The sequence below is a fragment of the Lissotriton helveticus genome, chromosome 1_1, assembly GCF_964261635.1.
Source record: "Lissotriton helveticus chromosome 1_1, aLisHel1.1, whole genome shotgun sequence".
Classification (NCBI taxonomy): domain Eukaryota; kingdom Metazoa; phylum Chordata; class Amphibia; order Caudata; family Salamandridae; genus Lissotriton; species Lissotriton helveticus.
The window spans coordinates 553,269,996-553,283,865 of record NC_136057.1 but is presented as its reverse complement, the minus strand read 5'-3'; the positions used below and the strand labels follow the sequence as shown (position 1 = coordinate 553,283,865).

The 13,870-nt window shown below is 47.8% G+C and overlaps 1 protein-coding gene across 1 annotated transcript in view; it reads right to left on the bottom strand.

Moving 5' to 3' along the window:
* PIK3C2G (phosphatidylinositol-4-phosphate 3-kinase catalytic subunit type 2 gamma) overlaps positions 1–13,870 on the bottom strand; it is a 2,201,800-nt gene that overhangs the window by 178,621 nt on the left and 2,009,309 nt on the right. Inside the window, exon 28 of the mRNA XM_078674033.1 lies at positions 12,978–13,170. Within this exon, the coding sequence (XP_078530159.1) occupies positions 12,978–13,170 (193 nt within the window). The remainder of the gene's footprint in view (positions 1–12,977; positions 13,171–13,870) is intronic.

The window sequence follows — 13,870 nt, the reverse complement described above, 5'->3', positions numbered from 1 at the left end:
TCTTTGAATGTGATTTTATAGGACTATTCCAGTTATGTTGTAAGAAGTTTGCCAGATGTGATAATTGATACACTTGAAATAAGGTCACAATATGCAGCAGCTTCAATGACCCGGATAGAGTATTGGTGTGTAGCCTGTCCATGTTTTATCATGGGTAAGCCATGCAAATTACTTATTATGTATCTGCAGTAGCAGATTTCCAAATACTCAACTGAAGAGATTCAGTGGCACTACCATCTTTAATGGCTTGTGCCCGTCCCCATAAAGATAAATCTAATGGTGTCCACTTCACATTCGTCATTTTGCATGGTATTCAGTAGTGAGTTCTGATCATCTTCAACCATTCCCACTAAGCCTACAGCAACAAAACCACCTAAGAATGTTATTTCTTTAAGTACTCATTTCATGTCATATTCATATATTCTAGCCCTTCTTGTGTATCAAAACACGGGTAAGACCTCACTTTAACCGCTTCAGCACGTAGCGAATTTTCGTGATGTGCTGAGCGTTCTAATGAGCCAACGGGCTCATGACGGAACGGTTCCGTCATGAGCACAGGCCAACCGACGCTCATGACGGAACCATTCCGTCATGAGCATGGAAGGGGTTAACTTTTATTTATCTTGTAGCAAGAGCACTGGGAAAAGTCCTCTATCAATGAGAACACTGCTCGGAGAGAATTATTAGGTTGACAGTGTCAAGAGAATAATATTTGTCAGTAGGAAACATTTAACTTGTCTTCGTGGTGTGTCTATTTTCATGACCAGTGATGAGTCGCTTTTTGACGCTGCTAGGGGCTGAAGGTCCAGCAGTGAGAGGAGTGGCAAAAGGGGACATCCTTCACGCATGCGTCTTTTAATAGCTATAGATACATGCCTTTGGAAACTGCTAAACACCAGAAGCGATGCGAGTATATATTTCCAGACCTGCAACAGAATTGTGTTGTGAGAGATGATGTGTTAAATATGTTGTTTGCGTTAATTATGAAACTCTAATAATTGAAGAATGTTAAACTTTAAGTGTATCATGATTCATAATTAAAATGAAATATTAAAGAAACATATAAGACTGTCGGCCTTTATTACTAGAATACACTCATCCAGTACATTGCATGCTTTGAGGCAACTTAGAGCTAGCATACATTTTAAAGTGGACCAATCAGCACATAAAATGTATTTAACCTACAGGACATTTGTTAAATTTAATTAATCAATGTCATAAGTGACTAGTTTTCGTTTTTCACTTCTTCAAGCTCTTGACGAGGCTTAAAAGGGGGTGGTGATGGACGGAGCATCTGAACCAATCAAACACTCACACCCAGTCAACAGATCTGGGTTTAATCCATCACCGTTCTTTAGCCCACTCTGCCACCCCAGTTCAGACATGGCCATATGCAAATCAGTCTGACCCTGTGCCTCATGGGAACAGTCCAGCCCGAACTGCCAAGCCCTGCCTTCCCTGGACCGGAAACAAGATTCCTAGGACCGGTTTCTGGCATTTCAGCCGTCTTCAGCCAGGCTTGCTTGAATCCAGTGGCAAAGTGAGCAAGGGACTCATGTCTGAGCATACCCTGCCAACTTATGGTGAACAAAGCGGTACAAAAGGGGGTGGTGATGGACGGAGCATCTGAACCAATCAAACACTCACACCCAGTCAACAGATCTGGGTTTAACCCATCACCTTTCTTTAGACCACTCTACCACCCCAGTTCATCTTTTCATCAAAAGAGCTCCAAAGAAGGATGCACATTGTGTGGGACACAGCTTAATAGAGTGCTGGTAAGGCTGGGCGGAATTTGCATAGTCGCGCTACGCAAAGCTCAGCGAAACAGTAAAAAATATCAGCGAGCATGCAAAAGTTATGCGAACACGTGGAATTGCTTGTTCTGCCCGTTTGCAATGCTTTTTTCCTGTTCGCGAAAGCTGTTTGCATGCTCGGGGAGCAATATCTTGCGAACACGCATTTTGGAAGCGCAAACAAGCAAAAAATTCCGCTTAGCCACGGATCGAAGAATTTTTGGCAATTCCGCATTCTCAGCGGAACGCAAAATTATCCAAATTCCACAAACTCCGCGAGCGGAACGGAATTTACTGCCCGGGCCCAGTTCTGGTAATGCTCTAGCGGTCAGAATTCTGCCTAATTATTTAAGAGGGGAAATGCCCCGGATGCGCAGTGGGTGCACAAAAGGCAGGCCCATCTGGGCTTGTCCGGAGGGTGGCCAGCCCCAGCCATGCTTCTCAGTGTGCACTGCCAGAGTACTTCCCCTCAGGTATATTCTAGGAACACATTTTCTAATTTACAAAACTGCGCTGTGCTCTTATCAGCTTAATTTTATTTATGAATCGTCTAACTACCTCATGTATAAATTTCCTTGCTGTGAGTTCGCTATCAACTGATACTGCCATCAAGATCTAACTTGGATCCCCCAACAGTGCTAATAAAGCTAACCTTCCCGCTTCTAATGTGTCCCAGGAGGCTTCCTACTTGGGTACTTCCTTTTTGACCTGCCTCAAACTGCAGATCCAAGCTTTATACATTTTGAATGTATTAGTAGAAGATAATTGGGAGCTATTTTTTTTCTATCAGACACCTGGCTTAACAAGTTTTCTTAATCTGATATTGCATTAGCTACTCCCCAGGGTTTCAAATTCAGCATATTAATCGGGAGGACAAAAAAGAGGGTGGCCTGGCAGTTGTGTTATAGTTCTCAATGTACCCTAATACAGGCCTTTCACCTACATTTCCCCTACCATTGTACTACATAACGGTTTTTAGTGCAGAACTTTTACCTAGTTAGGTGCTGCATAAATGTTGTGTGGTTTTTCTCCAAAAACTAGCCTCATTTATTATGCATGAGGATTCTCAGATTCACAGCAGGATTACCCACTTCTGCATAATAACTGTGTATAAGGTTCATCACTATTGTCATCCTTGGCCAACATAACACAGCAAGGTAGAACCTCTGAGGGTATCTTTTAGGTATATAAACACCATATCTTTGCTGAGGCTGGGAGAGGAGAAAGAATTCCATGCTGACCTGCTCACACGAGATGCGGAGGTCCCTGCAAGCAGATACTCCAGTACGCAGTGGTCTGATATCCCTCGCGGGGTGTCCATCTCAAGACCAAGACGGGTTCTTTCATTTTCTCACTTCAGGTAATGGGGTTGGCTGTGTCCTAGGGAGATTCTTGGCTATACACCTACATACATGCTAGGTACACTTAGGTAACTCTAGTTAGGGTTAGCATCGCAGGCGTACGCATTATTACTACCATGTATTTATATGCCTGCATATATCCATTGTTTTAGCACTATAGTAGAATTATACCATCTGTTTACTTTGTTGGTGATTGTATACATCTGTTTCTGTCTTATGGTTGTTGCAGCACACGTATTTTAAACTTGAATGACGCTGGGTCAATAAATGCTTATTGAAAACATCCCCATTGTTTATTCTGTGTATCTCCCAGAGACAAAGTGAGCATGAATGACTGAGCCAAAGGTACTGTACTGTTTCCATGATCCCTGAGGGGTCAGGGTTGTCATATTTGATAGATGCCAGAAACTATTTGCTCCTTGGTAAGAGGGGTTCATAGTGGCACTTTGAGCCAGTTGGTACACAGACCAACATATCTGGTGGGGGTGTCTGGAATCAGTCTGGACACCATTCCCACAGTTGATGTTGTCTAAACAAGCAGATCCTATATAGATTTATAGGAACTACACAATAGTAGTGCACAATCCTCTTTTTCGTGGTCAATCTCAATATATAGCAAATATTGAGGGATTGTCTTTCACTGTTATTTTAGCACCTTATTCTATATCTGTGGCTCTAATTTATAGCTCTGCAGACGGCTCAGCGGATTCCTTCTATTCATTTATGGATTTGCTGGGCCAATTATCATTGCTCCACTCTAACTTTATTGTGTTATGGGGATTTTAATCTACATGTAAATTACTTGAATAGTAGAGCTGCTCAGCACTTTTTCTTGGCTTTAAAAGAATTCAACTTAGAACAACTAGGGTATGGCCCCTATAATAAGGTAGGTCGTACGCTGGATCTTTTTTTTTATGAATCCTTCAATTGTTATGGTCAAGCCTGCTCTGAAGTTGACCTGGTCTGACCATTTTCTGAAACTTTTCAAGGTTTCAACAACCTTGTCCAGTAGGCAGCAGGCTGTATCACACTAAACCTCTAGATCCTGGCACATAGTTTCTGAACACTGCTTAGTTAAGGCATTACAATCCATCCCTCTCAATTTATCAGGTGCTTTAGATTTGGATTTTGTGCGTTTAAATGGCTGAATATCGTAGGACTTAGATTTTTTTTTGTGCTGTACAAAATTTACACATCTAAGATATCTAAGTCTTTTGCTTCATGGTTCGCACCCACTTAAAAAGAGAATAAGTATCAGTGCAAACTTTTAAGTTGTACATGGAGGAAATCTTATGAAAAGCATGTGACAATTGTATATAAAGCAACACTGTAAACGTTCAGTACATCTAATCCCAGGGTCCATTGGGCGGATATCTCCTCCACAATTGCCTCCACATCTAATACGTCTCACAAACTTTTTTAAGATTGAAAATTCGTTATTATCCCCCACTGCTGCTAAGCACATACATACCCTTCGATTAAGTTGTGTGAGGATCTTTCGGATTTATTTTTTAAGAAAGTCCAAACAATTTATGAGTAGTTTCCATTGAGAGTTGTAATGATCAGATTCTAGTGCATCCTCTTGCCCTTTACTTACTGCCTTTAACTATATATACCTGGAAGATTCCATTGCTGAACTAGCTAAATGCAAATCAGGATCCCCCTTAGATCAATGTCCTACAGATAATTGAAAGCTGACATCAACTCTTGTTAATCCCATTAAGAACAAGCTGATGAATTCCTCATTGGAACATTGTTTTTTTCCAAGGAGTTGGCTGCTTCCTTTATTAAAAAAATAGATAAATGCTGATCCTAATGCTATACGGTGTTTTAGACCTATCTCACTTCTGCCTCCAGTGGTTAAGTTGTTGGAGAAGTTAGTCACAGACAACTCTCCCGTTTCTTTGAATCCAATCGACTTCTACACAATTCATAATCTGGATTCCACTCAGGATTCAGTACCAAATCTGCTTTGCTTTAGGTCACTCAGTTTATCAAGGAGAATTTTGACCAGAAGGCGTTTGCGATGGTGGTTTGACTGGATTTTTCTTCAGCGTTTGACATTGTTTCTCATCGAATTTTGCTCAGCAGACTTAGCAAAATTGGAATCCAAGGGCAAGTGTTGTCCTGGTTTAGATATTTCATTAAAGATTAGCCACAGGCAGTATTTCTCTCCTCTTATATTTCTACCTCCGAACCGTTAGAGTGTGGGGTTCTGCAGGGCTCTGTGCTGAGGCCCACCACTTTCAATATATATTTGGAGCTTTTAGCGAGTCTAGTTGAATCATGGGGCTTTCGTGTGGTGTCATATGCAGACAGCACACAGGGTTTTCTTTCCTTTCAGGAGAATTATGTGGATGCTCTGAACTCCGTTAAACAGTGTCTTAAATCAGTTGTAGATTGGAGGAACAATAATTGCCTCAAGCTCAATTCAGATAAAACAGATTATTTTCTTTGGAGCAAAGCACACTACTGATGCTTGTAAATGGTGGCCAGCTGAGGTTGGAATTCCTCCTCTGCCTGCCACAACTGCAAGAAATTTGGATTCAAAATTTGATTCTAATCTTTCTTTCAAATCCCCAAGTTAAGGCAATTTTGGCAAGTTGTATTGTTACACTCAAATCTAAAAAAGAAATGTGCACTTTATTCAGGAATATACGTGCAAGACTATTGTTCACTCATTGGTGACCTCAAAAGGGAACTACGCTAATAGTCTATATTTAGGCCTACCGGCTTATATGAATCAGGGCCTTCAGACAATTCAAAATGCAGCTGCTTGTCTGATACTGAGTATACCTGCACGCAATCAGTGGCTTCCCACTTATGGGAACTACATTGGTTGCCTGTCACCAAATAGATCCAATTCAAGTCGTTAACCTTTGCCTTCAGAGCATTCAAACAAAAAAACCTTTATCTAAGGCAGAGATTCAAGGCCTACATCAGGCAAGATCCTTGAGATCTAATCATCTAAAGCTACTTCAATTTCCTTGGTGTTGCAAAGTTAGGAGAGGGGGAGATCTCACTGCTAAGCTTTGGAACTCTCTTCCTCTCAGTCTACCTTGTGCCCATTATGAAACTGTTTTTTAGAAATAATTTGAAAACTTTTCTTTTCAATTCCTGTCTGGTTGGTTCTTGATTCTGGAATAGATTGTCTGGTTAGTTCTGTTACTGGTCTCTTGGCGTGAGCGCTAGGAGGCAACTTCAGAAGAAGCTGTGCTTTTTATAAATGATATTGTATTGTATTAGTAAAGTAAGACAGTAGAGGTTCAGCGACTATGACTATGTCTCTCGCTTCAAAAGAGATCTGACTGATTCTCATGTTCCCTTCAAGTTGGAGTAACACTAAGAAAAAGGTTCACATCAATATCGGACATTGGTAGGATGGTGTTTAGGGGGTGTAGATGAACATACAGAGTGAGGCAGGTTGAACCTTTTTTGGCCTTATAAAAGCCATCGAATATTGGGTTTTGTATGTAGCTAGCCATGCCATGGAAATATTATATTTCACCAATTAGTTTCAATTTACACTCTACTCACCTTCATTTCAGAATCATCAGATTCAAAAGGTTCATGAATCATACTTTACACGCTCCGAGAAATAATGGCTGGCACAGGGGATACATGTGTTCATGGATTTCCGTCATATGCAGTCAGTGCCTCAGTAGCATGTGAAGAGATTACAACCGATGCCCAATGGGAGGTACGTGTAAAGGTCAGAACCGTGCTGTAAAACAGACGTATGAGGCAGACTGTGAAGACTTGTTTTACCAGTAGGTTTTACCAGTAGTGTGATCAGTTCTATTGGACAATTGTATGACACAGGAAAGTATAGACTTCACGCACCAGATGTAGAGAGCCACTCGGGCTCTCCAATACTTTGTAACAATATTCACTCACGCATTCACGCATACCCCGGGGCGGGCTCGCGCCGGGGTATAAATAAAGAAAGCGGAAGACTGCTCGGGGTCTTTCCGGCTATCCCCCAACTGTTGTCCCTTACTGAACTCCCAGTGCCACGTGTCAGGCCCTGACCTGACACTCCAAATTGGCGACGAGGCCGGCCTACCTGTTCGCGTGCCTGGCTGCCTCGATCTGCGGCTCCGTGGTGTGCTCGTTCCCTGCTGCGGAGCCCACCCGCGTGTGTTGCCATGCTATCCCCGGCTCTGAGGCCCGCCCACGCGTCTCCCGGCCGGGAGCGCCATCAGCTGGCGGGACTCGCCGGCGGACTGAGCTGAGCCTGTCTGATCCCGGAGGTGCGGGTGATTCTGGCCCTCCCGCCTGCGTGGCACCCCAGCGTGTTTCTGCCGCTCTACCAGCGCGGACCCATCAGCTGCGTTGGATCCCAGACTCGTCGGAGGAGACAGGCTGCGCGCCTCTCACACTCCAACACCACTTGCCCCGGTGAGGCCCAATGACACGCCCCCGCAGCGCCACTGCAGCCGCGCTCCCATCTGGTGTGCTCCACAGCCGCACGCACGCCCCGTCTGCCCCGACCTCGGCAGGCACTACGCGGGAGCGAGGAGAGTGCACCAGCTCCCATAAGCCACAGCACACGGGGCCCAATGGAACATTGAAAGACAAACAAGCATAGGCAAATTCAATCCGACACTGGGACAACTCCAGTCTCTCTTTCCAGTGACTCACAGCGGTTTTCTTTGTCCACGTGGCCTCCTTCTCTCTTCCTACAACACTCACCAAGTGGGACACAAGGGGTTTGGAGGGAGCACCCTCACAGTGTCAACAAGCCTTGGCCAGTGTGCGTACCCGGGCGAGCGACACTGCGCAAGCACCGTACAGACAGACGCCGAGAAGGCAGCCAACGTTGAGCCATGTCAGTAGTGGCGCCTGGAGCTGGGCAAGATGGGGCAGGTCAAAACGCACCCGCAGCGGCCGTACAGCCACCTGCGATAATCGCTCCACCTACACCAGGCCCCAACCAAGCCGGAGCCACTGCACCAAGGCCACCCACATATCTACACTCGGGCGCATCGCCAATTCCCCCATTCAGCGAGGCGGCAGACCCTGCGCCGGCGGCGGCGAAATGGAAGGCGTGGGTCGGAAGATTGAACCTCTACTTCAAGGGCACCAGGGAGACGGACGGAACAGTGAAAAGGTCACTCCTCATCCTGTATGGCGGGCCAGAAATCTACGATCTATTCGAGACGCTCCCCAATACCGGACCAGACAACGACTATGACGCCGCGGTCGCTGCTCTCAACACACACTTTGATCCACAACTCAATAACGACTTTGAGAAGTTTAAATTCAAAAGGGCGTGGCAGACGGAGCCTGAGTCGGTCGACATGTACTACGCCCGACTGCGCCGGCTCGCCAGCACCTGTCCGTTCACCACCCCACGGGAGGAGATACGAGACCAAATCATAGTGGGCTGCAGGTCGAAGCTACTGAGGAAGCTCATACTCCGCCAACCCGGGATATCGCTGGATGAGATACTAGTCCTGGTCAGGTCACACGAGCTGTCCGACGTGAGGGCGGAAGAAATGGAGGTTGCGCTACGCACACCGGTTATTACTCCGACAGCCGCCAGGACACCACCGATCAAAGAGGAGAGGGTCGATGCGATCCATAGACGGCCCACGACTGTCCGCCCGAGAACCACTGCACCCCGAGGGAACACATGTGGATACTGCGGTGAAGATCATCCTGCGACCGCAACATGTGGCGCGAAAGGAAAGACATGTCTAAAGTGCAGGCGGCTAAACCACTTCGCCGCTGTATGCCGCGGAGGAAAATACAGGCCAGCTGGCCCGAGGCCCAGAACGGTGACGCAACGCGTCCAGCAGCTGTCGATCGACCAGGAACTAACCCCTCCAGATCACCAAGCTCAAGAAAGGCGACCACGGTACGAGGACGATGAAGACGATGAAGTATATGTCATCTCCTACGTCAGTAGGGCCTCCACCAAGCGAAGGCCTCCACCCATGTGCTCGATAGCCGTAGAGGGCACCGAGATGACGGCCCTCAGAGACACGGGGGCCTCAGTAAACGTCATGGATTCAGAGCAATATGAGAAGATGTCTCCCAAGCCTCCGCTTGTGCCTTCCACCGTGAGGATTTACACCTATGGTGGCACTGAGCCGCTACCGCTAAGAGGAGTGATCCAAACGACCGTCGTGAAATGGCGACTACTCCACTGAAACACGCTTCCACATCACGGAAGGGAAAAAAGGCACCCTCCTAAGCTGCCACATGGTGGAAGACCTAGGACTCGTGTTCTTTGCCAACCAGGTGCACCAGGCACATGCGGATTTCCTGTTGAAAGACTTCCCTGCGTTGTTCCAAGGCCTTGGAAAACTGAAAGGACGCAAGTTCAAGCTGCATATCGACACGTCTGTGCGACCGGTAGCCCTTCGACACCGGCGGGTGCCGTTCAATTTGAGACCGCAGGTCGAAGAAGAACTCCAGAAACTGGAAGACCTCGGCGTAATCGAGAAGGTGTCGGGCCCGACACCCTGGGTTTCCCCATTGGTAGTTGCTCCCAAACCAAAACAACCTGGGGCGATCAGATTGTGCACGGACATGAGGCTACCCAATGTGGCCGTCAAACGGGAGAGGCACATCACCCCCACAATGGATGATATAGTGGCTGACCTCAACGGGGCAAAGTGGTTTTCGAAGCTGGACCTCAATTTGGGATACCACCAGCTCGAGTTAGAACCAGCCAGCAGATACATAACCACGTTTTCCACCCACGTGGGACTTCGTCGCTATAAACGACTGAGCTTTGGTGTCTCTTCCGCTGCAGAGGTGTTTCAAAACGCCATTCGTGAAGTACTTTCTGGGCTGAGCGGGGTGATCAACCTCAGCGATGACATCCGGGTATACTCGGCGACCTTGGAAGAACACCATGAACACCTGAGGGCAACTCTCCAAAGGCTCGTGGACAGCGGGTTGACCCTCCACCGGTCGAAGTGTTCCTTCTACCAGGAATCAATAGACTTCTTTGGCTACACGTTCATGAGGGGAGGACTGAAAGTTGACCCCAAAAAGGCGGAGGCGATCAAGGCAGCAAGCACCCCCAAGAACCCCACCGAAGTGCGTAGTTTTTTGGGCATGGCCACTTATAGTGGCCGGTTTATACCCAATCTGGCCGCTCTTGCAGAGCCCCTCAGAGCCCTCATCCGGGCAGACCGCCAGTGGGAATGGACAGTGGCAGCACATAACACCTTTCAGAACATCAAGACTAATCTCCTGGACACAACTGTAATGGCCTATTTCCAGCCCCGACGCAAAACGGAACTTATCGTCGATGCCAGCCCAGTGGGCTTGGGTGCGGTGCTCCTGCAAGAACATGGACCCGAAGTGTGGAAGCCAGTCGCATATGCCAGCAAAGCGCTGTCGGATACCGAGACCAGGTATGCCAAGATCGAAAGAGAGGCCTTGGCGATCAAATGGGCGTGTCAGCACTTCCACTTATATCTGTGTGGGCAAGAGTTCACTGTAGTGACGGATCATAAACCACTGCTGCCACTGTTTGCAGGATCTTCCCGGCTGGCACCACCACGGATCGAGCGATGGGCAGTCCAACTGCAGGGATACAATTTCAAGATCGTGTTCCGGCCTGGGGCTCACAACCCGGCTGATTATCTCTCCGCCACCCTGATGCCGTTGGTCAACACCCGCCGCAAGACGAAGGCATGGAAGCGGATGCTTTTGTCCACATGATCTCGCACGCAGCGTGCCCCGAACACATGACACTGAAAGAAATCGGTGAAGCGACCACTAAAGATGAGAGGCTAACGAGAGTCCGACATGCCCTGGAAGGAAATCGGTGGGCCCACTTCCTGGATGGAGCGCCGAGCCTTCGACTGGAAGTCAGCCATGCGTGCCAGCAGCTGTGGCAAATCCGGAGCGAACTAAGCGTGGGAGACGAAGGAGTCATCCTCAGAGGGCATCTTCTCGTAATACCCGAAAGCCTACAACAGAGGGCACTGGCGCTGGCACACGTAGGCCGCCAGGGAATGGCCAAGATGAAGGACCGTCTAAGGAGCAAAGTATGGTTCCCCGCAATGGACAGCCAAGTCGATGCAATGGTGCGATCCTGCCATGCCTGCACCATCACGGGCATCGATCCTGCTCCCGCGCCTGGGATCACTGAAGATGGTCCACTGACGCCCTGGACACATCTCAGCATAGACTTCGGGAGTTTCCCCGACGGTCGACATACCTTGGTCCTGGTGGACTCATTCTCAAAATTCCCGATAGTGGAGATCATCCCCTCGACAGCGTTTCCCCAAGTAAAAAAGGTGTTGAATCGTATCTTTGCCACGATGGGGCTTCCAGACGAAATCAAATCAGACAACGGCCCCCCTTTTCAAGGAAGAGAATTTCAGAACTATATGGAGAGCCTCCGGATCAAGCACAGGAAAATCACCCCCCTGTGGCCCCAGGCAAATGGGGTAGTCGAGAGGCTGATGAGGACACTCAACAGAGCCCTGAGGATTGCTGTAGACAAAGGCGAAGATCCAGAATTAGCTCTTGACCAGTTCCTAGGAGCCTATCGACAGACACCCCATAGCACCACGAATTGTGCCCCTGCCCACGTGCTGTTCAAGAGGGCGCCTCGCGACAGCATCCCGACAGACAGCACTTGGATGCCTGAGAATAGGAATGATGAAACCATTCAAGCCCGGAGGCAAACCACCAATCAAAAGGCGAGCGAGTATCGCCATGCTAAGGAGCCCACATTAAAGGAAGGGGACACCGTAGTGGTGCGAGATCGACACCCGGGATGGAAGTTTCGAACACCCTACGAACCTGAGACGTGGGTAATAGACAAGGTCCAAGGGACTATGGTCACTGCCAGGAGAAATGGGCAAGCGGTGACCCGCAATGTGTCCTGCTTCAAGAAAGCACGAGAACCAGCTGGAAGACATAACACCTTGGAATGTCCAGAGGCAGGAGATGATGGGGTTTTGGACCTCGGAGGTTCAGTGCCAGGGTCACCTGTGGCCAGGCGGACTGGAGAGGATCCACCACCCAGAGCAACACCCCAAAACATCACGGCTGATGACAATCGCCCCGGTGAGACTCTCCGCGGGGAAAGTGCAGCAATAACCCCGGCTGGGGTTGCAATATCCCTGTGTGCCCGCAGCCAACGATACAACCTGCGGCTGAACCCGAGGCCCAGCCAGAAGCTGAGAGACTTTGTCTGGACTTCCCCTTGAGCACAGAAGCTCCTAAGTTTTCTGCAAGGGCAGATCTAAATTGAAGGAGGGATGTAGAGAGCCACTCGGGCTCTCCAATACTTTGTAACAATATTCACTCACGCATTCACGCATACCCCGGGGCGGGCTAGCGCCAGGGTATAAATAAAGAAAGCGGAAGACCGCTTGGGGTCTTTCCGGCTATCCCCCAACTGTTGTCCGTGTCCCTTACTGAACTCCCAGTGCCACGTGTCAGGCCCTGACCTGACACTCCACACCACCTTCTGCTCTTCAAGTCCAGTTTTTGCTATTATTCTCTACCTCAACTTTTATCAAGTGAGGAATCAACAACATCCGATTACTGAACAGAGCCACCACCTACAAACTGCAATCGAACATGGAGGTCGGTAAGCCACCACGAAAAACAAACGCACAAAACTGGTTTGTCAATAAGCATAAAAAACACGTACTCTTAGTATATTAACTTTTTTAAATGTCGACTTTGAGGTTTTACTGTACACAGCGATAGTCCTTATTTAATACTTTAATTTACTATAAAATGAAAACGTTAGACAGAGTAAACAAGAACATTTAAGTGTAGAATTTTGCGAGCAAAGTAAAACTTTTAAGATTAAGATTGATGATGTACTTACTCTTTCGTGTGTTTTGCTGAACCGTAAAACAGTTGCTCTTCTAATTGACCTGTCAGTAACTTGTACAGTACAAGGTTCCTGGGAATTAAGCTGTGAAGTAGACTTGGCAGGGTTTGAGAGCGACATCTGTGCCAGGATGTGGATCATGTTGTTCAGTTTGACAGGGAAACACTCCACGCTTTCCTTTATTTTTCTGGGGGGACATAAATTTAGCTTTTAGTACCAGTGATTCTACCTCCTCCCTGTTTGCCTGCACAAAGGTGAGTTCTCTATACCATGACACACAGTGGAAAAGCTAACTCTAAGGCAATTAAGGCTTTAATGCACGCAATTCTGCAAGCATGTCTTAACATGTCTGTGAATATATTCCTTTTTCTGACTTATTGAATTTGTTAGTTCTGATGTGTACTCTTACAGTCATTGTTATTAAGCACAATGTTATAACAGTTCATTTTAACCCACATCGTGCACATATTATCACAATAATCAGAGACTGTTTTGTCAAATGTATTTTAGGGTACCCAGTGCGGGTTGACTACAGGCTAGTTCCTGCAGCCAACAGCATGCCAAGGGAGGGCAGGGAGTTGGCCTCAGGGCCTGGCTACAAGTGAGGCCTTGCGGCCAACCCCTATCCCCACCAAACACTCCCCACCCCCACACACTTTGGACAGCAGGGGCTGAGCACCTGCAGGTTTGGGAGACAACCCCACGTAGATGCCCAACACCTGCCATGTATATTTTTGCGCTGTGTCGGGCGTCGGGCTAAACACCTCTGGGAAGACAGCCATTCTTGGTGTGGGGTTGGGCACAGACAGACAACTCACTGCGGCACATAGCCATTGGACGTGAGCAGCGGGGGGTGTTTGGCTACAGACCCTGCCCCAAAGCCTAGC